This window comes from Vombatus ursinus, unplaced genomic scaffold (assembly GCF_900497805.2).
Source record: "Vombatus ursinus unplaced genomic scaffold, bare-nosed wombat genome assembly UNPS02009573.1, whole genome shotgun sequence".
Lineage (NCBI taxonomy): Eukaryota > Metazoa > Chordata > Mammalia > Diprotodontia > Vombatidae > Vombatus > Vombatus ursinus.
In genome coordinates, this window is record NW_020949351.1 from 18,436,115 (window position 1) to 18,463,352 (window position 27,238).

Below are 27,238 nucleotides of genomic sequence, written 5' to 3' on the forward strand. Positions count from 1 at the left end.
AAGAGAGCAGCATTTTGTTTTAGGTGAATTCATTTGAATTTGTTTTCTTTTTTTTTTTTTTTTAGTGAGGCAATCAGGGCTAAGTGACTTGTCCAAGGTCACACAGCTAGTACGTGTCAAGTGTTTGGTCTGAGGCCGGATTTGAACTCAGGTTCTCCTGACTTCAGGGCCAGTGCTCTAACCACTGTGCCACCTAGCTGCCCCTGAATTTGTTTTCTTAATACCGAAAGTGGATGGCCTTGGCTGAGCAATTTGACTAAAAATGATGTAGCGGTGGTGGCACCAACAGAAACCCAAGTAGATTGTAGCTACTGGCAGCAGCAGCAACAGTATGATGAAAAAGCAGTAGATAACAATTACAGACCAGATTTGCCAGTTTTCCCTTATTGGAAGGGGGTTAGGGATAGATGGGTCATAGAGAAAGTGTTATCAGTCAAAATTAATGGATGACAAGTGTGAAAGATGGAACATTTTTCTAAAATAAAGCCTTATGATTTTCAAGTAGACAATGCTATTGACAGGAGATGGTGGGTCATGGATGTGCCTTAGCAAACTTATAAATGTTTAAACAAACAAGTAAGTTGTTGTTCAGTCATTTCAGTCATATCTGACTCCATCTGGGGTTTTCTTGGTAAAGATACTGGAGTGATTTGCCATTTCCTTCTCCAGTTCATTTTACAGATAAGGAAACTGAGGCAAACAGGATTAAGTGACTTGCCCAGGATCACACAGCTAGTGTCTGAGGTTGAATTTGAACTCAGGTCTTCCTGATCCCAGGCGAGGCACTCCAACCTCTGCACCACCTAGCTACCAAACAGATTAAGAGACCCCCTCTATTCCTCAGCTGTAGGCTTCAGTTTCTTCATTAATAAAATGGGAGGGTTGAGCCAGATGATGTCTAAGGTGCCTTCCAGCCCTAACATTTGGTTTGCTATGCTTTATATTTAGCACACAGTGTTTGAATACAAATCTTGCTTCTTGAAGCTTCAGCTCAAGTGGGAGAATATTTTCTTTGCTTACAATATTAATTTGCTTGGCAAGCTCTCCCAGAGTCAAATAAAATCCCATTACAAGGATTCTATGAGACAAACATTTCTACAGCTCTGGATTTAGCCCATAGTAACAGTGCCGGTTGTTGAACTGGTTAAAGCAAATTCATTACAATGAATAATCATGGTCAACAAATGCTTTCTTTCACCTATGACCTAAAGACGTACAGATAGCGGCAGAACTACGGAAAGAAGAGCAAAGGGTCATCAAAGAGCTAGAATGAACTCTAGAAGTCATCTAGCCTAATAACCTCATTTTATAGTTGAGTAACTGAGGACCACATAGACTAAGTAATTTGCCTAATGTAATACAGCTACTAAATAGCAGAGCCAGGATCTGAATCCAGGTTCTCTGACTCAAAATCCAGTGTTCTCTCTTCTGCAGCATGTGTTACCTCTGAGCTAAATGTGGAAGCACAAATCTTGGGTCCCTCCATCTGTCCGCTAAGCAGAATAGAAACTTCTTAATGGCAGGACTATTTTTTGTTTTTGTACAAAAAACAGGACAGTATCTGAAACAAAATAGGTGCTTAATGAATGCTTGGTGAATTGAACTGAGTCCTGACTGTCTTTGAACAGTTGTGCATCTGTGGTCAGATTTCTGGGTCTCTCTGTGATGAGTTTCCTCCTTGGTAAAATGAGTGAGTTCACTATATAGAATGCCAGGTCAGGAGCTAGAAGAGATCTCAAAAGTCAGCAAGTCTGACACCCTCAGTTTATACGTGAGGAAACCATATCCCAGAAAGATTAAATAATTTGTCTACGGTCATACACACAATAAGCATCCAAGACAGGATTTGAACCCAGGTTCTTTTATTCCAGAACCATTTCTTTTTCTATTGTACCACACTACTGTCCATGAATACACAACTACTAAGTGTCAAAAGAGGGATATGAACCTTCATTCTTGACTACATCATGCTGCCTTTCCAGAAGCACCTAGAGAGCTACTTAGAATCATGCATTAACTAAATGACCTCTATGTTCCCTTCTACCCGTATCGACGATCCTACGGACCTGATTTAAATCCTAGTTCTGCACTTTGCACCTGTGTGACCTATTGTGAGGAGGTTAGGCTAGATTATTCCTAAGAGGCCTTCTAACCAGATTTTTCCTTTTTGGAGGTCTTCAAGAAAATAATAGATGACCAGTTGTTAGGAGTGTTGTGAAGGGAATTCTTTCCTAGGTATGAGTCAGACTATGTGACCAATGAAGCCCCTTTCTGAAAAGCTATGATTCTCTGAGCTTCTGAGTTATACCCTCTGCTAATCTCACCAACTTTTGCAATTAAGATGCCTATAAAAAGTGTTTAGTAATGCTAAGTATGGCTTGGGTGATACTCATACATCTAAAATGTCTTGTAGCTCTCCTCAGTAAAGCCATCCAACACTTTTTCAGGAATCAGAGGTTTAAGTCCCTTCTTTTACGCTTAGTACCTTTCTGATCTTGGGCAAATTGCCTGTAAAATGAGGGATTTGGAATGGATGACCATTAAGGTCTATCGTAACTCTAACTCTACCAGCAAAAAAGAATATTTAAAGGATTCATTGATGTGTATCCTTCACCAATGAACATAGATTTTAACTTCTTCATGCCTCAGTAGATGTAGCAGAAATAGAACTATCCCCAGTGGATATCAACATCCATGAAATTCACTTGCACTCACTTGAAATTCACTTAACAAAATTAACCTCTACATATTAAATTAAAATATTTCCATGCAGGGGTACATGAATTTCTGAGGGTTAAAAAATCATCACCTGATGACTCACTTTCCAGTGATGAGACTTTCTGAACTGGACTGTGATAGTTCTGAAAAGAAAGGTTTGTACAATCTATTGTCCATACTCAAAACTCTCCTAACTTCATAGAACTTCCCAGAGCTTGTACTCTGATGCAGAGTCTTCCTCCATGCTATGATGAATGAGGCACTAAGATCTTGGGAAAGGGCTAATTGCATATTTCTGTTCATTTCTTGAGCTGTGAGATCTTCTATTAACTTGTTTCTTCATCCTTGCCATTGGTAACCCAACATTAACTTACATACTTTCATCTTTCTGACTTTTCTGGCTCCTAAAACAATTCCATAATGTGTTCTTATTATCTGTACTTTCTCTTTTGACAGCATCTTAATCTGTCTTCTTTTCTTTTAAGCCTACCACCACTGTTCTCTTCTCCCACATTCTGACAACCCTAGTTAATGCGTTTATTATTGCTTAACCTTCTCTTATCACCAAGATCACATATATATGGATTTCTCTCATTTTATGTTTGATTTTTTTTTCTATTTCTAGCAAAATGTGGTACTTTGCTCTAATTTTCCTCTGTACTTTCCCCCTATTTATGTGCTCCATTAACTGTTTTTGCACTTGGGAATGTTTTATTTTGTTTTTTAAATTCTTCAGTTTTGTTCCTTCCCTTGAGAATCTTCCTTATATATAAGAGCAGATGGAGAGGCAGGTGGAGGAGGAGGTAAAAGAGGAGACAGGAACCATTGTCAATCAATAAACATTTATTAAGTGTCTGCTATGTGCCAGGCACTATGTTAAGAACCGGGGATATAAAGAAAGGTGAAAGACTGCTTCTGCTCTCACGAACATCATAATCTGATCTAATGGGGAGAAAACATATGAATAACAATATTCAAACAAGCTCTCTATAGCAAAAACTGAAGATAATTGAAGGGGTAAAATTTTGGGTATGACTGTAACAAAATGCTGAAATAAGGAAAATAATCCATGCCAACTCACAAGGTTCGAAAACAGAAAAAGGAGGCAATAAAGTTGCCATAAATTGTAAGATTGCATAACTGGAGACGTCTGGATGTTCTCTAAAACAGAAAGTCTTTAGGATAAGAAAAAGGACTTGTGTCAATATTATATCAATTGGGAAATGATGTTGGATAAAGAGGAAAAACCAGAGTTATTTGATCAAGGATATAAAAATAGGAGCAATTTAGGAGAATTTTGTATTCTCTTCTCTAAGGCTACCTGAATGCATGTATTCAGGTTACATGTATGTATTCAGACTACTGCCCATGACAACCAACAAACTTCTCATTGATTTGAGTTGCTGCCTCCTGCTTTCTGCCACCTAACATTATCAACAGAGGGAAGGCCAAAGTTACAATTCAGCTTTTTAAGATCTTTGTTTTAGAACCAAGGCCTGTAGAAGTTAAGTGACTTGCTCAGGGTCACGCATTCTGTTAGTATGCATCTAAAAGGAAATTTGAATCCAGTTGTTCCTCACTCCAAGTCCAGTGGCCTTTCCCCTATACCCCAACCTTTATGATCCTATGTAACCTGAGTCAAGTCAATTTACCAAATGTGGCTTGATTTTCCTCATCCATAAAATGAGCCAACTGGACTAAAGTGTCTTTGAAATAATGTTCAGTTTGAAATCTCTGATTTATGTCTTTCCTTCAGGACCTGAAGACCCTAGAAGGACACCAGCTGTTCCCAGTTCCCAGAGCCTGTCCTTCTACCCTCCAGAGGTGGGATCCTGGAGCTCTGCCCCAAGAAGTCAAGTACCCAGTTCATCTGCAGATTCACAGTCATGATGGGGTTTGGGCTGGAGCAGGAGACAGGGCAGTGGCCAGGGAAGAAGCCACCTCCCCGTTGTTCTGCTCGTGATCCAGGAAGCAGGGGAAGGCCACCACTCCCAGAGATCAGGCTTCCTAGGATGTATCCACAGGGAGCTGGGCTTTGGGCTTGCCATAAGGAAAAATAACCTAACCATGAGAGCTTTCCTAAGTGTGAACTCTCCCAAAGTGAGAACTCCCAAGTGTGTTCCTCTTAGCTGAGGTCTTGAAGCTGAAGCTAGATGACCACCTATTGGGGCTGGTGTAGAGAATTTCTCTGTTAGGGAATAAATTGGAATCAATGGCACCAGAAGGAGGTCCCTCCTGGGGAGGGGTACAACCCCTGCACTCTCGGCTACCCCTCAGGAGTGCCCTGCTTTTGAAATAAGCCTGGGTCTATGGTTTCTGTGAGAATAAAGCAGGTTCCCCAAAAAAGGAGCCCAGGGGTCCCTGAAAAGCAGTGGGGGGTGGAGGTCAATGCTCGGGGAGATGAACAGATTGATGCCTAGGGCCTAGGGCCTGGGGAATGAAAGGGGTAATGCCAGGGAGGATACCTGGGGTAATGTCAGGGCATTGCCTGGGGACAATCTTAGGGCAACACCTGGGGCATTGCTGGGAGCACCATCAGGATATCGTGCATGGACTTTTGGGGAGTGATAACTGGGCAATGCCCAAGGGGACGTGAATGCCTGTTACCTGTGGTGAGAGCACAGCCCAGGAGGACGCAGGGAAAGGCAATACATGTTCTCTTGAGTAGTCAGAGCCCATCTTACTGGGTAGAGGCTAAAAGAGCTGTTCTGGTCATTCATACTACAGTGTGCCTAGGGCAAGGGGGCAGTGCCTGTGTGTGGAAGGGGTCAGGATCCCTTTTCAGTCAATAAATATTTATTAAGTGCCCTCTAGGTGCCAGGCACAGAGATAAGAACTGGAAATACAAAGAAGGGCAAAAGACAGTTCCTGCTCTCAAGATCACAATCTATTGGGGAGAAAACATACAAATGAGGATGTACAAACAAGCTTCCTCTCTACAGGATGACTTGGAGAAAATCAGCGGAGCGAAGCAGGCGTATAATTCTGCTACTTAAGCTCCCTGTTCCCAGCAGTCAACACTCCTGATGCCCTTCTTCGAGCTGTTCCACAGGATTAGCTAACAATGGTTCTCCACTTCGGCTCATCACCGAGCAATGGGTTTGGGAATACATTCCTTTGACAAGCCTAGACCAGCACTGATGTGCCTCTGTATTGAAAACTGCACTGGCAGAAATCTGTTTCAAATCACCTGAAATGTACCATGGTCACAAATAAAAGACACAAAATTCAGGTATTACATCCAGAAGTCACAGACTGGACAAAAACAAAAGACAAAACTGCCACCTCTTCTGGCGCTGACAGAGTGATTCTACATCCCAAAATGAAGCTGGCAAATGTTACCCACATTTTAATATTAATCCAATCTTTAAAATGATATCATATCTCATGCATTAAATATTTAAAAGGTTAGCGTATCGGCAATAAAGTCATCAGGAAAATCTGTCTTCTGGTGAGTACTTTTCTTTGAAAATTTATAACACAGCAACATTGCTCTTTGTGTCAGTTCATGCTTATTTACCTAAACTTGTATAAATATTATTTGTGATGCAAGAAACTATTGATTTATGTTTCCAGTAAATTGCCTCTTAAAAGACTTTTTAGATTAGTTTGTAATTTTGTTGTTGTACAGTCATTTCAGTAGTGTCTGATTCTTTTTGATCCAATTTGGGGTTTTCTTGGCAAAGATATGAAAGTGTTTTGCCATTTCCTTCTCAAGCTCATTTTAGAGATGAAGAAATTGAGGCAAACAAGGTTAAGTGACTTGCCTAGGGTCACACAGCTAGTAAGTGTCTGAGGTCATATTTGAACTCAGGTTTTTCTGACTCCAGGCCTGACACTCTACCCACTGCACCACCCAGATGTCTTTAATGTGTAATACAGTAGTTTTAAACTAAAGTAGATTTAATTCAATAGTAGATTATTTTTATTTCCTGAGTTTCATGAGTTTGAGAATTTGTCATTTCTCCTCTTTAACTTATTCATTCAACAACATTTTTTAAAAGTAGCTACTCTTTTCAGAAATTGTTGTTAAGCAGAGGGTGGGGAGGGAGAGTCCTAGTAGTATCATTTTGCAATAAAGGTCGCTAGGTGGTTTTAGTTTATAATTTATAGATGTTCCCTTTGGTCCTGGAATCAGGAAGAACTGAGTTCAAATCTGATCTCAGACACTTACTATCTGATGAGTGACCCTGAGCAAGTCACTTAACTCCAGTCTACCTCAGTTTCCTCTACTAAAAAAAAAAATGGGGATAATAGTAGCACCTACCTCACAAGGTTATTGTGAGGATCAAACGAGATATTTGTAAGGCACTTAGCACAGTGCCTGGCACATAGTAGACACTTAACAAATGTTGTTCTCTTCCTCACCTTCACCTTTGCCAATTGCATAATTAAAGGTTTACAACTGGTAGCATTCTTGAGTTGATACTGATGAAATCTCCCACCTTCATTTTCCTGTCATTATCTTCAAGACATCCCACCCAAGGTGAATTCTAGCACTTCTCAAACAAAAAAGCTTCCTCTGTGATTCACATGTCTGAAAATGATTTCTATATGATTTGCTGAAATTTTTTTAATGTTCATCTGTCAAAAAGGCAATTTTTTTTAAATTACAGAATTTTTAATGATTAGAATCCAGAGGTGACCAGAAAGGTACAAAAATCAAAACATTTCTTATCTATGTTCAGTTTTAAATATAAAGGTTAATGCTATAAAGAATAAAATTAACCTAAGAACATTTAATTAAAAAAAAAACTTTGGGTTAATGCCTAGAAAATACCGAAATTAAGTCTATGATAAGGATTAAAGTACTAGCCCTTTGTAAGTTCTTGTTGATTGTTGACTGAAGAGCAATACCATCCTTCTAGTCACCCAGACTTACAAACTCTGGATCACTCCCTACTCTCCTGTCTCCCTCATTCTCTACATCAAATCAACTTGATCGTTGATTCTACTTCTGCTATTGTATTTGTCTTCTTCGTTCTACACACACATCTAGTACCCAGGCTTAGGCACTCATCACATCTCATCTGAACTTTTGTGACAGCCTTCTTATTGTCTCACTGCTTCCAAGCCCAACTTTCTTCAATTCATTGTCCACATGACTGTCAAATTTAAATTTCTAAAGCTCATGTCTGACCGTATTACCCACTCAGGAAAAATCAGTGGCTTCCTATTGCCTTTAGGAAATAATATAAACTTGTCTATTTGATATTTAAAAGCTTTTACAATATGGTTCCAACTTACCTTTTGTATTATTCTTCTTTATGCATTCTACATTTTTTGCAAAGCTGGCCTGCATACTCTTCCTAGTACATACCATTCTATCTCTTACATTCATGTCTTTACATAAGCTATCTCTTGTGAATGCTTAGAACATTCTTCTTCCTCACTCTGCCTCTTGGAATCCTTGGCTCCCAACCTAGGTGCCATTTCCTGCAAAAAACTTTTCCTGATCCCTCCAGTTATTAGTAGTCCTTTGCTTCTGTGGAAAAAAAAATCATAGAATAATTTTGCATACTTAAATATTCAAATAGATTTATGGTCATCACTGATTCAGGAGTTCCCTTCAACAGTGGAATCTTTCCATTCTATTACTCCTCTTTTCTTCTCCTTACCCAGGGCCTGATCACAGGCTCTCCCCTTTTCCTTCTTTCCTTGAGGCCATTTACCAAGAGCTTCCTATTGTCCTCTCCTCCTCATCTCACATCACACAGATACCTTCTGCCACTATCTCCTCCTTCACCACTCTCTCACATAGTGGAGCGGCCCTTTTCGCCAAGGCAAACATCTCTACATGCAGAAGTAATCCCAATCAGTCTCATCTTCTCCAGCAGATTGCTTCTTCATAGTCACTCCCTAATTTATCTTCAATCTTTCCCTGTCTACTAGCTGCTTCTCTACTGCCTATAAACATGCTCATGTCTTTTCCATCCTAAATAAACCTTCACTTTGATTCATCCATCCCCTGTAGCAAACATCCCATGTTTTGTTTCCTCTTCTCGTGGCTAAATTATTTTAGAAGGTAATCTACAGCAGGTGCTTCTACTTCCTTTCCTCTCACTCTCTAATTAACTCTCTGAAATCTGGCTTCCAAACTTATTATTCAAGTGAAACTGCTCTTTCCAAAGTTACTAATGATTTTTTAAGTAGAAAATCTTAAGTAGCAAAAAATAAATAAATAAATAAAAGGCAAATGGCTTTTTCTCAATCTTCATCCTTCTTGACCTTTCTGTAGTCTTTGACACTTTCAATCACCCTCTTCCCCTTGATATATTCCTTTATCTTTTGTGTGACACTTATCTCTTCTGGTTGTCCTCCTACCTGTCTTCTGACCATTCCTTCTCACTCTCCTTTGCTGATCTTCATCCAGGTCATGCTTGCGAAACGTGGTTGTCCCACAGGGCTCTGTCCTGGGCCCACTTCTCTTTTCTTTCTATGCTGCCTCACTTAGTGATCATATCAGCTCCCACGGATTCAATTATTAACTCTATGCTCATGATTCTCATATCTACTTATTTCATTCGTAACTTCCCTACCATCTCATAGTTTTGCATCTCCAGCTACCTATTAGATATCTGTAACTGGGTGTCCCATAAGCATCTTAAACGCAACATGTCCAAAACTTTACTCATTATCATTCCCCCTAAACATTCTCCTTTTCCTAACTTCCCTTTTACTGCTGAGAGTACCATCATTCTTCCAGTCACCCAGGCTAGCAGCCTAGATGTCATACTCAATTTCTCATTGTCTTTTACTCCCCATATACAATCTTTTGCCAAGGCCTGTCAATTTTACCTTTAACAAGTTAGGCCTAAAGATGAGTAGGAGGAGAATGAGTTAGATTGCTTTTGAAAAATTGCAAAGTTTCATTAACTGCAACTCAAAAATTATATTCAATAAGGGGCCTTTGAAGAAAGTAATAAAAATTAGAGACTAAATATTTTAATCCTAAAGAATCCCTGGGTTAAAGACCAAATCCTACAAATATATTTTTTAAAAAATCATCAACTAAAATAACAACAATAAGATGATATAACAAAATTTTTGTAGCCAAAGCAGCTCCTAACAAGAAAATGTATGTCTTCAAACACTTTCATCAACAACAAAAAAAAAGAGTAAATTAATACACAGGACACACAATAGAAAATAATCAATTTTTAGAACCTAAGTTAGCACCAAAATAGAAATTCTGAAATCAAAGATAAGATTAACAAAATTAAAAGCCATAACTAAAACTAAAAGCTGTATTTTGGAGGAAAATGATAAAAATAGATCACTAGATAAATCTGATTTTTAAAAAAGGGAGTGAAAACCAAATTGCCAGTATAAAAATGAAAAAAAAGAATCATAGAAATTACTTTGTCTATTATATATACTAACAAAAGTGACATTTTAAATGAAACAGATATTCATAAAAATATAAAATATCCAGAATAACAAAGAAATTGAGAATTTAAATAGGTTGAGTTACCTGAAAAAAAAAGAAACTGAATAATCTATAAATCAGAGGCTCTCAGTTGGCTTCTATTGACCCTCAAGGGGTCTGTGGATAGATTTCAGGGGATCAGTGAACTTGGATGGGGAAAAATTATCTTTCTTTTCACTAATCTTTAACTGAAAATTAGAATTCTCTTAAATTAGTTAAAAAAATATTCTGAAAAGGGGTCCATAGGGATACATGACATAAAAAAGTTTAAAAATCTTCCTATAAATGAGTTCCTAAAGGGGAAAAAAAGAGGAAATAAATTTAAAAGCAAATGCTATCAAGACTACAAAAAAAAATTCCAATATTATTAAACTGCGTAAAAAAATAGGAAGATAATGTATCCTACCAAATTCTTTCCATGACACCAATATCATAGTCATGATATCACGATCTTGATATTTAAACTAGGAAGGAAAAATCAGGGAAAGAAACCTATAAACATTGATTTATTATATAAATTAACGCAAAAATGTTCAATAAAATATTAGTAAGGAAGTTTCAGCAACATGTTAAAAAAGATTTTACATGATGATCAGGTAGGATTTATGCCAGGAAGATAAGGTTGCTTCAATATTAGGAAAACTATAAATATGTATGAGGCCATAAAAAGAACAAAAACTATCAAAATAATATCATGATGTCAATAAATGCAAAAAGATATTTTGCCAAAATACAACACTCATTTCTATAAAAAAAGAAAACACTAAAAAGCAAAGGAACAAATGCATCTTTCCTTAATATGGCAGATTTAGAAACTCCAAAACTATCCAAAACTAAGATCCAGTACTGGTTCAGTTCAGAGTGTAACACTGACAAGCAGGATAGCTTTGAAAGAAATATGGTGAATTTATTATATACTTTTAAAAAAGCAAACTGTACTAATAGAAATTCATGATTTCATATACAATCTTTTTTTCTTTCTGTAAATGAAAATGTTTTCTTTAAATTCAGAATAAAAAAATTAATCTTTTTTTTGCTCATCTTTTTCATTTTTCTTCTTTTGTAGTATTTCCATTTTCATTCTTGAATTCTCTGGGGGTGACTGCTTAGTTGGATACCTAGCTGCACTTCATTTAATCTGGTTTTACCCTTCACTGCTTCTCTCTGCTTTATAGGATAACTGCTCATAATTGTCTATCAGCCTTTTTCATAAAATTTCACAAACGACTTTCTATTCTGGCCCAGTCTTCCTTTTAGTACCCATCTCTCTCCATTTGGCAAGTGAGTAAGATGTTTGTCAAGGCATTTTCTGGGCTCTTTTAGTTTTCTTCTGTAGCAATTAAATTACATTAGTTAAACTGTGGGATGAAATTATTAGTCAGTGTTTATTTGATTATTGATGTCCGTCATTTTATATATATGTTGTATTTATTTATCTGCGTGTGAAGTATATTCCCCTAGCAGCGTGTGAGCTCCTTGAGGGCACAGACTGTTTTGATTTTTGTCTTTGTATTTTCAGTGACTAGCACATTGCCTTACACATAGTATATGATTAATAAATCCTTCTTGAAATGAATTGAACTTATAAATGCTGGTGTAAGAGGTACAGTGATATAGGATATCGTTAACATAAAAGAGAATCAAGAAAACTTCAGAGGAAATGGAAAAACTTAAGCTTATTTTCACATTCCCAAAATTGCTAGAAAAATTAATTGTATATATAATTTCATATTTAATACTTGAAGGAAAGACATGCTGGCACTGACATTCTTTAATACCATCCTTGTTCACAACACACAAATGACCAAAATGGAATATGTTGTAGAAAGTATGGAAATTTTTTACATAGGATTATAGATTTAGAGCTGAAAGGGATTTTGGAGGTCCAACCCTCTCATTTTACACGAGTAACTAAGGTCCAGAGAAGTTAAGTGATTTGCAAAAGATCATGCAGGAAGCAAGTGGAAGGACTATTGTAAAGAATACCCAAAAGCTTTCAAAATATTTCAGCCCTTGAAAATTCATCGGCCTTCAAAATCTGTAACTACCTCATTCTTATTTATCATTATTCTTTTTACTTCCTGAAAATCTTCCACCTTCTTTTTACTTTCTTTATCAAAGCTAAGATAGCACAAACAAGTGAAGTGGGTAGGTTCTCCACTATATTATAACTCTCATAGAAAAAGTGAAGTGGTAAAATTTTCTAGGTCTATTGTCTGGCCTCTGTGTTCTGGGTTGACATTTATTTTAATGGCATTCCAGGGGATCTGGAAATGCCAAGCACATACAGTTTGGCTCATGGCTAATACAGTCAACTACATGTGCAATATTTTGGTACAGAAGCCACCATTTTCTGGGGATTATCCACACTATAAGCACACAGAAAGTATGTTTTTGTTTCATTCATTCATAGTGACTATGGGCATCTGTAGCAATGTTATCACTCTGTGACTGGAAAGTACAACGGCCTAAAGACAAATAATCCTCCTTGAGCCAGTCTGAAGCTGCAAGTATAAGCAAAGCTATGCTGCCACATTCTGCGATTTGCTAAATCTCCAGAGTTGTTTGTTACTGATAGTAAAGGTGGGACAGATGAAATTATTTGACATGCGACCTGAGACAGAGAATAAAGCCATCACTAAGACAAGGCTCAATGCCTTGCCAATCAATCAATAAACATTCATTTAAGTGCCTACTATGTGCCAGACTCTGTGCTGCGGTGGGTGAAAAATGAAATGACTGAGGAAATAAAGGTTCAATCTTCTGAGCATATCAGTTTATTAAGCAATGCATGGCAGTTGACCAACAATCTGGGACCAGACAACCTCAGCTCAGGCCTGGATTCCGAATACAGGGGAAGACAGATTTTTATATATTAAAAATAATCAAATAAGGTCAATTAATGAAAAGGAAACAATACATTAGGCAATCTGATTTCTAACTGGAAAAAAGATTAAGGACTTGCCAAATTGGGAGGGAAGAGCAAACAGGTGCAATTTCCTGAATTCAGAAAAAGAGGTGTCCCACTCCCTGCAAGTGTCTGTAAACAATCAAAGGAACATGGAAACAATAAATGATTAATCAGTATGGGGCCAGTTTTCAGTTAAGACATATGGGTTGCTTAAAATGTACAATTGTGAGAAAACTCCTTGCATCAATCTTTGTATCTAACAGAGTTTCTGATTAGCATAACCTAGGTCCTTGGTTAAGGGTCTTTAAACAGCAGGTAGAGGTGGTCCAGTTTCCCAGCATGCAGAGGTAGGTTCAAACAATGCAATATTTTCTCCCAGTTCCCACAGGTGAATAAAGTTTTCTCACAAGACCCAAGTTGGACTAGAAAAGTAACTGATCTAGCTCCAGAATTGTCACAAGATGGAGTCAGTATGGTTCCCCCAACTCCCACAATTAACTCTTTGCTGTTCTAATCCTCTCAATTCCCTCAGTGCAAAATGCTGGGGCAAAAGACAGTTCCTGCCCTCAAGGAACTTACAATCTAATGGGACAGGTACTATGCAAACATATAGAAAGCAAGTTATATACAGGATAAATAAATTAACCAAGGAAGGCCCCAGAATTAAGAGGAGTTGGGGGAGACTTCCAGTAAAAGATGGGATTTTAGTTACTGGAAGTCAGTGACCAGATCTAGTTTTCCTGTCACTATCAGCATCTTACAGGCCCTGGCTTTGGATTAAGAAGAGTAGAATGACCTTCCGACCATATCTTTTTCAAAGGCAGACCTCTCCCACCCTACACATTAGAAGTATTCTCTAAGGAGAATTTCCTCTAAGGAGAGGAAAAAAAAAAACCCTGTAAACTTTTGTCCATTCCAAAGTTGCTTGCCTGTGTTGCCCCAGTATTCTGACCCCATAGACATCTCCTGGTTCAATTCCTGTTTCGATGTGTGATCCTAATTTAGCATTCCCTGGAGTATGGATAACTACTCACCTACTGTTTCTGACCCTGCCTCTGACCTTGGCTATTACCTGCTATACTCTCACTGTTTTGCCTGGTATTCTGATTCAAGACCTTGATCATGCATGTCTCATAAGTTTCTATCCTGTATTCATGTTTTTGAGTGTTCATTCCAAGTCCTTGAGAGTGACAAAATAACACATATTGTCAGAATATTAACCTTTTTAAAAATTAAAATTGCCTGGTAAAATGTGAGCACATTATCACCCTAAATCCCAAGCACAGTGAAATACTTAACACCTCAGAAAAATCCAGATAAGTTTATGAATAGTAAGTGCCTTTTTCTAAGAATTCCCACTGATTTGGATGTACAAAGATCACCAAAATAAGGATATAATGAAATCCTTGAGCCTACGTTTTCTTTTTATTCCATACAGTCATCCACATATAGAGAAATTACTTTGTATAAACTAAATACCTTTTATCCTGTACCTTGAGGGAACATCAGTGATGATCTTGGAAAATGCATGAGGTTACCCTTCTCTTTGCCCACACCAACCCCGTCTAACTTACATGCCAGATCTCTTGAGGCCTTTCCTGAACGCAATTGTTATTCCCCAATCACTTCACATATATTTTGCTAGTGTGTATTTACTAATTTATGAATATATGCTATCCCCTAGCAGAATGAAAGTCCTTTGAGGGTTGGAAGACCTCACTTTTGTATTTGTCTTCCCAGCACTTTATAAGTGCTATTGATTGAATGATTTAGTCCAATATGGTCTTTTTTTTTTTTTGGTCCTGGTCTAGGACCATGATTTTATTAGTATAAGAAACTCCCCATGAAGAAATTCCCTCTATCAATGCAAAATTGGCAATGGTTTTCCAACTGTCATTCTTACAGAATGACTTGGGAAACTGAGAGTACTTACTCAGGTTTACAAAACCAGCATGTGTCAGAGGTGTGACTTTAACCCACTTCTTACTGACACAATATAACCTACTTTATTCACTATGCCATATTGCATCACAGTCCATTTTACAAATGAGGGAACCCACTTGCTCAAGGACACATTAAGATTAGCAGTTTTACTGGCAAGTACTCATTTCAAATTATTTAGTTTTCATGTTGCTATAATCCTTAAATAAATTGATTTCACATGGGAAGCTTATTTCTGTCCATGAAGAGAAAAGAGCAGTTACTGAGAAACCTGCTGGTATTTGTGGGGCCATATGGAAAACTGGGGTTTCCTACTAATGTAAGAGAGAATTTTAGTCCCAGGCTGGCTCTTCCCGCCCCTATTTCTTTTTTTTTTTTTCCCAGGCAGTTGGGGTTAAGTGACTTGCCCAGGGTTACACAGGTAGTAAGTGTCAAGTGTTTGGTCTGAGGCCGGATTTGAACTCAGGTCCTCCTGACTTCAGGGCTGGTGCTCTATCCACTGTGCCACCTAGCTGCCCCTCCTGCCCCTATTTCTTTCAACCTTGAGTCCAGTTTGATATTAGAATCAGTTAAGTCAGATCATACCAAGAGCTTTAAAAGATGAAACTGAAAGAACAATAAACAGATAAGAGGAGTGGGGAATGGCAAATCTGTCTAAATCTGTCTGTATGTGTGTGTGTATGCATTTGTGTGTGTACGCACATGCATGTTATCTACCTAATCTAGCTATCAATTATATAACTTCTTTAAGTGTATAACTTTTTTTCTCAATCAGTGGTCCACGTATAGCCAGACCAGATTTATGATTTAATTTTAAATAGTATTTCATTTTTTTCAATCACATGTAAAGATTTTTATTTTTTTTTAATTTTTGAGTTCCAGATTTTCTCTCTCCCGCCTTCCCCTACCCCTTCCCTAAAAATGTAAGAATTTAAATAGGTTATATATGTACAATCATGTAAAACATTTCCACATTAGTCATATTGTGAAAGAAGAAACAGACAAAAGGGGGAAAAAACCACAAGAATGTTAAAGAAAGTAAAAATAGTATGCTTCAGTCTGTATTCAGACCTATCAGCTCTTTCTCTAGATGTCGATAGCATTTTCCACCGTGAGTCCTTTGGAATTGTCTTGAATCACTGTATTACTGGAAGAGTCAAATTATTCACAGCTGATCATCACATAATGTTGCTGTCGGTGTGTACTAGGGTTTCCTGGTTTTGCTCACTTTACTTTGTATCAGTTCATGTAAATCATTCCAGGTTTTTCTGAAATACACCTGCTCATCATTTCTTATAGCACAATAGTATTCCATCACATTCATATACTACAACTTGTTCAGCCATTCCCTCAACTGATGGTCATCCCTTCAATTTCCAATTCTTAGCTACCCCCAAAAATATTTACAAATATTTTTATAAATAGGTTGTTTTCCTTCTAAAAAATTCTTTGGGATATAGATCTAGCAGTGGTATTGCTGGATCAAAGGGTATGCAGTTTTCAAGCCTTTTGCACATAAGAACTTTATAACTGCGTAACATTGTAAAACTAATTTTTCTACCAATGAAGATAGTCACCACATTTTAACAAACATCATACCCCTCAATGTGCTACAAAAAAAGTGGAAATAATACTTGTTTAAAAAGACAGGAAAGGCATCTACATCATAGAGCAGGTATTTGTATACAGAGAAAACATCTGTGCTAGATGTGAGAAAATTTGGACTGTGACTATATCAGTTTTCAAGATATCTAAAAAAGTTAAACATATAAAGTGGCTGAGGAAAAAACCATGATATATTACTAACAACAAAAATAGCAATCAAGAATGAATAAATGAATGAAAAAAAGCAAGACAGTCCTCACTTTAAAGGAGCTCACATTCTCACAGAGGAGACAATTCATTAAGGTTTCAGCTACAAGTCAGATGGAAAGATCCTATGGTCCTTAGAGTGCTGCAAAAAAGCTAATGATAATATTCTTTGTCATATTTAATATCATTTTTAATTTGCTGTCACTTGCATAACAAATAAGGTTTTCAATAAAGCCACAGTGGTATAAAGAGCCTTGGACCAGGAAACAGAATACCTGCATTCTATTTTCCTGCTCTGCCCTCAGTTTCCCATCTATGAAATGCAAATGGATATAGCAATCACATCTATTCCTGATGTTGAGCCATCTGACAGCGCAAAGGACTTTGGTGATGAGAACTTTGTTTTTCTGGATCATCAGTAACTTTCAGCTACTGAAATCAGAAGCTCCAGGACCTATCAAAGCAAATCCTAGGCTGAACCTCTACAGGGCCTACTTCCACAGAAAACAGCTGTGGAAGTTGGGCTGAAGTAGGACTGAGGGTCTGAGAAGGTGCAGCCACTCCTGGGGCTATTTGGTTTACCTCCCTACTTAATGGTGACAGTTGGTCGGTCAGCAGTGACAGAAGTGGCAACAAAAGTGGACCCCTTCTCCACAGTGACTGATTCCCTCAATAATGGTTGTGAAGCCCAAGCTAGAAACAAACTAGTTGTTTTTGTTTATCCTTCATTTTGAAAGACCAATAACATCATGGCTAATGTCTTAACTTCCCCATGAATTGTATTTAAGTGAGGCAGTTGTACAAAGGCATCAGCCTCACTCTTTCTTCCCCAGTCACTGAAGTCCAGGGCAGGACAAAAGTCAAGACAACTGGCAATGGCCTGGAATGCAGAGGATGATGTCTTCAGTGTCTGACCAAGCTCTAAGCGCTTCATAGCATTTACTTCAGCCACCACAGGACACATGCATATATGTGCGTAAGTTTGTATATGTACACATATCTCAACAGAAGTCTCTTCTTACATATACGGATGTGTATATATGTATATGTCTCTTCCCTCTACATATGCACATGTAATACACACATGCTAGGACTAAGGAGGTTTTCATTTAAACCACAGAAACTAAGGGGTCTACAGCAGAGAATGGAAGATACAGGAAAGAGGGCTGAAAAGTTGCTTTCCCAGGGCTGTTAGAAACAGCAGTTAGAAACAGTCAACTGGTTGACCTCTTCAATGAGCTATTCTTGATTAGCTGGATGGGGAATTTACTTTGTTAGCTAAGAGCACAGTACCTGAGGAGGTCCATTTCTATCTCAGGGTTAAATCCCACACTGGTGTCCATCTGAGCATCCACACCACTTAGTAGCAAAGTCAGCCCCTAATAGCACTGCCATAGTCAGTTATCGAGCACCTTATGTGAAACACAACCACACTTTGTTTATGAGCAAAATATACTTTTATAAAGATACTTTAAAAGATCTGTTATTTCATTGATGTTTATATTATCTCAAAATGCAGCGTCCCAAATCACATTATCTGATGACTAACTTTTCAGCAATTAATCCCTCTTACACTTATGAAGACTGATTTTTGGAAAACAGATACAAAGGGTCTCACCAGGATAATAGTTAAAAACTTTTCATATTAGTAAGACCTGCCAGAGCTTGTGTCTCACTGACAGAGCCTTAAAAGAACCCTGGATAATCACAACGCCAATGATTCTATGTTCTGATCATTTACTTACCACACTTAATAAAATATCTCCAGAGTTATAAGATTCCTAAGTTATAAATGCAGTATTTGTTTCAACCAACTTGTTCAGCAAATTTAACATAAAGTGGGAAGTATAATTAAGTCTCAGTGGAAGAAACAGAATGACACCAAAAAATTACTTATGAGTACTTTTTTGAATAGGTAAAAATAAGACAAGGTGAATAAACTTCATATTAGCTAAATGCAAAAATTAGTATTAACCTCAAAAGATGAAATGTCATTATATATAGTGACTATACACTACATACTTTCATTTATTGAATTTTTGAGGTCTAAAGCACCTTTTAATTCACTCACAAAGAGGTATTTTATATTGATCTTTTCACTTGACACAGGCAATCTTTTTGACCACATTCATCTTTTTTGAACTAGTATAAGTCTCGATTTCTTAAGGCCACTTGTACAATGACTTGTTCTTTTAAATAATAATAAATCTTTCCAATGATTTAAGAGACCTCTCTTCCTATGAGTTAGGTCATTTATCTACTTGATTAAATTTATTAATATGACTCACTGAATACCATAAATAAAAGCACCTTCTAGTCCTAATGAGCTTACTGAAGTTGGTATTTAAATAGTATCCTGATATTCTGAATTCGTACCAGTTTAGAAAATACATTTATAGCACTAGTGATTACATGTTACTAGATGAACCATGCTTACTTACACAGCATTATATGATCATCCCAGATGATAAACAGAAATATCTTTGCTTTATCACAATCTTTACAGGAATATTTTATTGTGATATTCATTTTTCATATACTTTAATATCTCATAAATCACTGAAAGAAACAACACAAAAATAACCATACTTTATATTTTTCCCACATGAAAGGCACTAGACATGCTGCTGCAATCATGGTACAAGTTTTATTTTAACTTACAATACCAACAACAACAAAAAAACTAATAAGAAACAAAATAATTTCCTGCCAGGCTGATGGTCAGTAGTTTGTTCCAAACCAACTGTTTACTTTTTCTATTCTTAGGTAAAGAGCCAGGCTAACAACATAGTATTCTTCTGTCTCTTCCATCCAGACCAGCTCCAAATTCACTTTTCCTACTGAGTCTATGTAGGTAACATAAAAGTGATGTCCTCTGTAATTAAAAAAGTCAGAAGGTCTCGTAGCAGGTCTCATGCAAACTGGGGAACTGAAACACCAAAATGGTTTCTCTGTTTCATCCAAAAGGGTTACATCCATCATATAACAGTTCTACAAAATAAAGACAAAGAAAACTGTAACATACATTTAGTACTTAATCACATAGTATTTGCCCCAGACTTCTGAAAGTTACTGAGAAAATTCTGCATTAGAAGTCTCCAAGTCAAAATCTAGAGCAGTCATTTTAAAGATATCCCAAATTTTCAAAAATATTTTGCTTTCAACTTTACTATACTGGAGGTTTGTATTTAGTAAGAATGAGAGACATCTATGGGAGACAAGCAATTTGGTTTCTAATGGTTCTGCCATTGAGTATCTCTAGACATGTCACTTTCCCTCTCAAGAACTCAAATTTCCTCTTCTATAAAATAAAGGGGTTGAATTAGATTCTTTTTAAGGTCCCTTTAATCCCTAAAATTCTGATCCTTTTTGTATTCTAGCTCTAAGAGTATTTGACCCAATGACTCAATATAACATCAGATTTAATGAACATTAACTATTATACTGGGAGGATTGAGAGTCTTGTAGAAAACACCTCTACAGATATGGAATCTGGCTCCACTCATCATGAATGTACAGGAGAGATAATTCTTTCAGGCATGCTTTGGAAGGTATGTACTGTTGCATCTAACAAATCAAGAATTCATCTTATTTTTATTAGATCTTTGAGAAAGTAGGGAGATCTCAGAGAAAGTAGAGAAGCATACGCTCTGGTCATTTCAAGGCATTTTCTTCCTTCCCCACCCCCAAATATCTCCTTAAACTGAATAGGGACAGCATAATAAACCCATTTAATACTATATTAATATCTTCGGCCATGCTCCAGCACTAAATTTTATTTTTTCAACCTAATTTTAAGTAGTTCTTACTCTCCCTATTCTGCCCCCATTCCTCTCAACCTCATGTACAAACAACTGAGCCACAGAAGCGGAAAATACAAATTCTGCATACTAATTTCCAGTGGATAGGGAACCATGTTGGTAGCATCCTTTTGTTTTATCTTTGTTATATCTTTTGTTTTGAGGGATAAGTGCCCAACTTTAAAGGCAAATCAGTATAATCAATACTAATACCTCTAAAATCTCATTCATTCTACAAATATTTGAGTGCCAGTTACGTGCAAGGCACCACAGGAGAGAGAAGTTTTAACAGTACCAAATAAGGTCTAGATTTTTTAAACTCTGGCCCAAAATCAATCTCCCTTAGCTATAAGACTTTAACATTAATGCAGCTAAGTAGCAGTCAAAACTAAATGTGCAAACAGTATTAAAATCAATTATCTGCACAAATAGTCCCACTTACCATGCAATATGTCAGATTCAAAGGTCTATCTTTGGACAAGCTATGGCACTTACATGTGGAAAGTCGAATTCTCAAAGCAGAAATTCCATTTTTACAGATATCATTTACTGTCTATACACATTCAATGTAGCATCACCCTCACTAATTAGCTAGAGTACCAGTCCTTAACTTAAATATAGCTGTATAAAAGGGCTTTAAGCAAGGCAAATCTTATATTATCCTCCAAACCACATATTTTTAGATTTTAACTGAAAATAAACTGTTAATTTAACTATATATATTTTAATAACCAAAGCTAATGCCAAGTCCCACACATCTATTTAGAAACATTAATATTCCCTCTGTGTATGGAACATGTTTCCCCATATAAAATAGAAACAAAAAAGGTGTAAATACAGGAGAGGATTTGCCAAATTTGACAGTACTGAAGGGACCAATGAATATGGAACAACAGAATAGATAAAGTATCACATTCTAAATTGGATTGAAGGCTATGGTTGAATTACCTTTTACAGTAACTACCTGGCCCTTCATTTTCTGAAATAATATAACAATGTGACCAATACTTAGTAGGTACTTAGTAAATGTTTGCTGAATTGACAAATATAGCAACTGCTTTTTATAAACAAACAATATATTGTCATTGTTACTCGAATCAACAGAAGCAGTTCTTTTTTTTTTTTTAATTTTTAAGGAAATTGGGGTTAAGTGACTTGCCCAGGGTCACTCAGCTAGTTAAGAGTCAAGTGTTCGGTCTGAAGCTGGATCTGAACTCAGGTCCTCCTGACTTGAGGGCCAGGGCTCTATCCACTATGCCATCTAGCTGCCCCTAACAGAAGCATTTCTAAAGTATGCTTAGAAATGACCTCATCCTTCATATTGATCTATACAGATCAAGTCCTACTAATAGCCCATCAGATATAATCTGCCACGTAAAATGTTAATCTCAGGAAATCTCAGGATAAAAAATTTTCAGTTTTAATCCTAGCACAGTAAAAAGGACATTGGGTTGCAGTCAGGGACAGGTATAGATTCCAGCTCTGTCGCATACTGACGTAGTTTTAAAATATGCTATTATATATGTTTCGTTGTATTTTTATTTTGTTAAGTATTTCTCAATCACATTTTAACCTAGTTCAGATGGCATCCAGGAGCACTGTGGGCTGCATGCAGCTGTGGGCCATAATTTTGACACCTCTGCTCCCAAGGACAGAGCTAAGAAAATGAGTGAATGTTGTGAAGAAGCAGTTTTAGGATGAATGTATTGAAAATGTCCTAATAATCAGAGCTATCCAAAAGTGAAATAAATCGCCTTTGGAAATGCCAAGCTCTCACTCACTGGAGATCTTAAAAGTGGAGGTTACATTACCACTTCCTGGAGATATTGTAGAGGGGTTCTTGGTCAAGTATAGTTTGGACTCAATGGCCAGGGAGTAGGAGAATCTTTCCGTATCCATAATAAAGACAGAGAGGGAAGTAGGAGAAGCCCAGGAAAATAAGCCTCCCTGACAGCTAATAAAGTCTCCACTTTTTTCTTTTGCCTTTTCCTTCTCTTTCACTCCAAGTCTCTGCCAAACAAAGCCTTTTTTCACTGTACTGGACTGAGTAAAGAAATCATCAATGGGTCCAAATTCCCAAAATGTATTTGTAACCTAAAAAAGAAGCCTATTAACTCAAACAGACTAATAGTATTTTAAAGCAGTTTCCCCTGTGGAAGAGAAAGTTCTGATCTGAGGGTCTCTGGTGGTCTTCTGCTTTCTTTTCCAGGCTGCTACCCTTCCCAGACTAGGAAAGCAGGAAATAAAAAACATAACACAGAATCACTATTGCTTAGCAGCCTAAAGCTACACACTACACAAAATCTCATCCTTATCTTTCAAACACCTTTGTACACCTCAGAATTCGGTTACCAAGTTAAAGATTGGGGTTGAAAATATGGGCAGGCACAAGGAATAGTAAATGGAAACTCGCAAACTACAATGGGGAGAGCAGTTTAATTTTAAAACCTTCCTAGCCCTCTCAAAAGATGAGGGGCTTCAGTAAAAAGAGCATTGGATTTGGAGTCAGAAGACTTGAGTTCAAATCCCAGCCTGCCAGCTGAGGGTACACCTGTGTAACCCTTAAGTAAATTTCTTCATGTCTCTGGGCCTTAGTTTTCTCATAAGTAAATGATGACCTCTGAGGTCCTTCTGGTTCTAAATGTATTATTATCCATAGGATTTTGTAATACTTGGGGAGAACGGAAAAGCAGAGACTTGGCAAAGATGACCATTTTTGTTAAACAATGACCCAATTACCTTGAAGAGACTGGAGAAGATTAAAAAACAATTAATTACCTGTATACAACCAGCAAAAACATCTGTTTTCCAACAGAGGCCAACTTTTCCAATGAGAGGTAAATGCTGTGCATTGTTTTTAAAACTTATAACGATGAGCTTCATATATCCATTTTTAATGAAATCTGAAAAGATTTTTAAAATAATTACTGAATATTAAAGTGGAGGTTACATTACCACTTACTGGGGATATTGTAGAGGGCTTGAAGAATTAGTCATTACTTAGCTTTAAAATTCTATTTGCCTAGTTCTTTTCTCTTATATGTTATTTTCGTACCAGAAGTATCTTATGTGGTTATGTCTAAAATAGCTAAGCTAGGAACAACATTAATACAGCTAAGGCAAAATGGGGAAAAAGTTGACAGAAGCCTTGTCTGGGTCAACTGAGGGCAGGGATGTGATAGTAAATGTTTAACAAGCAGCTCTCCAAGAAAAAAAAAATTGGCACATGAAATTTAATATGTATTATTAACATTTTCTCCACAACTTTCTTAAATCCAGACAATCAACAAAACAATAAATCAAGCCCTCTGTAGCAATTGCCATTTTCCAAAATGTAAATAAATGCTTAATAATTAACTCCCTCAAACTATTATGAGCTGGTATACCCTTATCTGTGGGATCCTTAGAGTAAGAGTTCAGAGACCTGGAAAAGTGGTTTCTAGGAGAGTCAAGGGGATACCACTAATCTCATTCATCACTAGTCAGCAACTATGGGACTCCTAAGAGAACAATACAATCTTCTGATTTGACAAAAAATGGAAAAATATGGAAACAGCTCCAAACCTACAAAAACAAAGGAAGAAATAACAACAGACAAAGTCACCTGGGGACTGAAGTATCTGCTAAGAAAGTTCAGAGGAAAGAGATCCCAGAGATTTTGGAGACAAGAAACCAAAGAAGGGTTTTGTAAAGGAGCAATAAGAGAAACGGCCACTAGGTAATAAAATACAGCATCATTAGAACTAGGTGATCAAAAAAGGAAAAAAGGTCCACAGCACACAAGTAAGCTATGACGCTATAACCAAAAGCTAGAAGTGATCCTGTAAAATTCAACATAGGTTATAGCCTTATACTAGATCAGTACATCAGACATTTCAAAGAAAAGAAGTATGGATAAGCTATAAGAATTTCCAATACTACTTCCTATTTTTGGTCCCCAGAAATGATCTTTCCCTCATCTGTACTCACATAACAATTAAGCTCTCTTTTGTGGCACTCACCACATACTAATTTATATTTGTGTGTATGTAAGTTCTGATCTGTGACTTCAATGATGGGATACTACCTCCAGCAGCGAGGGAGAGAGGGAGGAAAGGAAGGAAGAAGGGACTTATTAAGCACTTACTATGTGCCAAGCATTGTGCTAATCATTTTACAAATACATAATCCTCACAACAATCTGAGAAATCAGTGCTATTGTCTCTATTTTACATGTGAGGAAACTGAGGCAGACAGAGGTTAAGTGATTTGGCTAGTCTGACAAAGCTAGTCTGAGGCTATATGTGAACTACAGTCTTCCTGACACCAACCCTACTGCTCTATCCACCGCACCACTTAGCTGCCTCAAGGTGAAGGGCACAATCCATAACCAGCCTTCTTAGTGTAATTGTTAACATCTTGCCTGTAAGTCTTCCAAAAATGATATACTCAAGGATCTGAAAAGCTGCCTTTAGATCCGGTCTTCTTAATTTGGGGGTCTGTGAATTTATGTTTAAAAAAAAAACTATTTTGATAATCATATTTTGATATATTTGATTTCTTTTGTAGTACATAAATTTTACTTTATGGGCTTAAAAAAATTCAGAGAAGGGGTCCACAGGCTTCAACAGAATCCCAAAAGGGGCCATGACAAAAAAAAAAGGTTGAGAGTCCCTGACCTAGACCAATTCATCTAAAGACTAGGTGTTTTAACATTTTGTCAGTACCAGTATAGCAGTCTAGCTTTTTATCTCATCCTTTTCTCTCATTACATAACCGGTCAATCTTCTTTATTTTGATTGGTTTGGTTATTTTGGTATAATTTCTTGATAATTTTTTAATGTGGTGCTCTTTATTCAAGTCACTGTTTGGAATTAAAACTGCACTTACTTGTACCCATGATGCAGCTCGCCGCTGGCCTTTGTGTAACCTGAAATTCTGATACTTTGGAGATTGTAGTGTTCATGTTCTGTGATTTACAATCACATGATATCATCATGAGGACAGTTATGTTAAAATGATGGGTTTGTTTGTTGGAGACAGCTTTATATTATTGAAAGTGCTACATAATTTCCTAAATTCAATCCATCCCCATTTCTCTGTTCAATTCTGGGTCTGGTTTATTATCCATCTGCAATGCTTGCCCAAGATGCACATAAATAATATACTCAATAATATACTCACCCAAATGCATCACATAATCTGAGTAAAAGAGATTCTTCTACTTCACGTTTCACTTATGATAGGCACCTTTCTTTTAGGGTTTTGTTTGCTGTGACTCTCACTGACAAGGCCCCACTGTCTTGGGACTTCATATAATCAGCACAATGTTATCTATGAGCAGGAACATCTAGAATATTTCATAGCCAATAAGTAACCTCTCTTCTATTTGGATTCTGTGAAGGACATTCTCCATGACAGCAGTAAACACTTTCGGCAAGCACACATCTCCATTATATTCCTTGTGGGATACTGATAATCAGAAGGTCACTGAAAAAAAAGTCCTCTCCGTGGCTGCATCAAAGGATCTTACATCTTTACATATTCATAAAAGATCTTATTAGAATAATAACCTTTGAGTAATTTTTTTCTACCAAGTCATATGCTATTTTGTAATCAATCAACACAATCTACATTCTCAACAGATTTATATTCTCTATGGTTTATTTTGTGGCTATAAAGATGTGGTCTGTTATGGAATATCATCTGGGAACCCTACCTGTTTCCTTCTCCTATTTTCCATCAAGAATACTACGAAATCAAAGCTCTCATACAAAAGAGAAATATGGGTCAATAGATTTCGATGTCCTCTTTTTTGGTAAAATTATCCTCGATCTTCTAAAAACAAATGTTCAATATCTTCCTCTCCACCACCTACACTGTCATGATTAGTGATTGCAATTGATCAAAATTCTTAATTCTTTCAATGGTGTTTTCCCTTAAATTATTGTGGTCATGAAAATTGTCCACCTCAGTAAAACATCTTAGCAAACAGGCTAAACCAGGTTGAGGGTGACCAACAGACCTCAAAGCTGTTAGTGAGTTAAAGGGGTGTCTACCCTAAGCTTGTGAAGACTTCCTCCAAAGAATGGGTGAATGAGAACAATTTCTTCAGTCATGAAGGCAGCTGAAGCAGGCACTGTGGAGCACTTAGACCTTGGTCAAACACTAAAAACACCAAGGTCATCCACTGCATCCTGGGCCATCATCAGTCATCTTGACTTTTGCCCTGCCATTGGACTTCAATGACTATGGAAGAGAGAGTGAGGTTGATGACTTTGTACGACTGTGTCTCACTGAAACCCAATTCACTCATGAGTCAAGACATCACTTCATGATGTCACTGGTTCTCTTCAAAAATGAAAGACAAACAACAACATAAATACTTCTGGAATGATTTGATCAATGTCAATTCCATTAGAATTTCAGTCTCTTGAAGTTAAGGACTGTTTTTCCTTTTTTTCTTTCTATCCCCAGTGCTTGCTATAGTGTTTAAAGCAGGCCTGCACAACCTGTGGCCTAAGAGATGCTTACGGCCCATGGGCACACTAAAGAATTTTAGGTGGTCCGTAAAAAATGTAGAAGATATTTTCCTCTACATTTTTCTCGAACTGCCCAAAATCCTTTGGCATGCTGCAAATGGCCTAT

At 37.1% G+C, this 27,238-nt stretch overlaps 1 protein-coding gene across 2 annotated transcripts in view; it reads right to left on the reverse strand.

Annotated features, from left to right (window-relative positions):
• Positions 1–19,439: 19,439 nt before the first annotated feature.
• The window catches only part of FBXO15 (F-box protein 15), an 88,205-nt gene continuing 80,406 nt past the window's right edge, over positions 19,440–27,238 (reverse strand). For both annotated transcript variants that reach the window (XM_027852438.1, XM_027852439.1), the window contains exons 9-10: positions 23,390–23,514; positions 19,440–19,802 (exon numbers count right to left, since the gene is read on the reverse strand). In XM_027852438.1, coding sequence (XP_027708239.1) covers positions 19,533–19,802; positions 23,390–23,514 — 395 coding nt within the window. In that variant the 3' untranslated portion in view covers positions 19,440–19,532. The remainder of the gene's footprint in view (positions 19,803–23,389; positions 23,515–27,238) is intronic.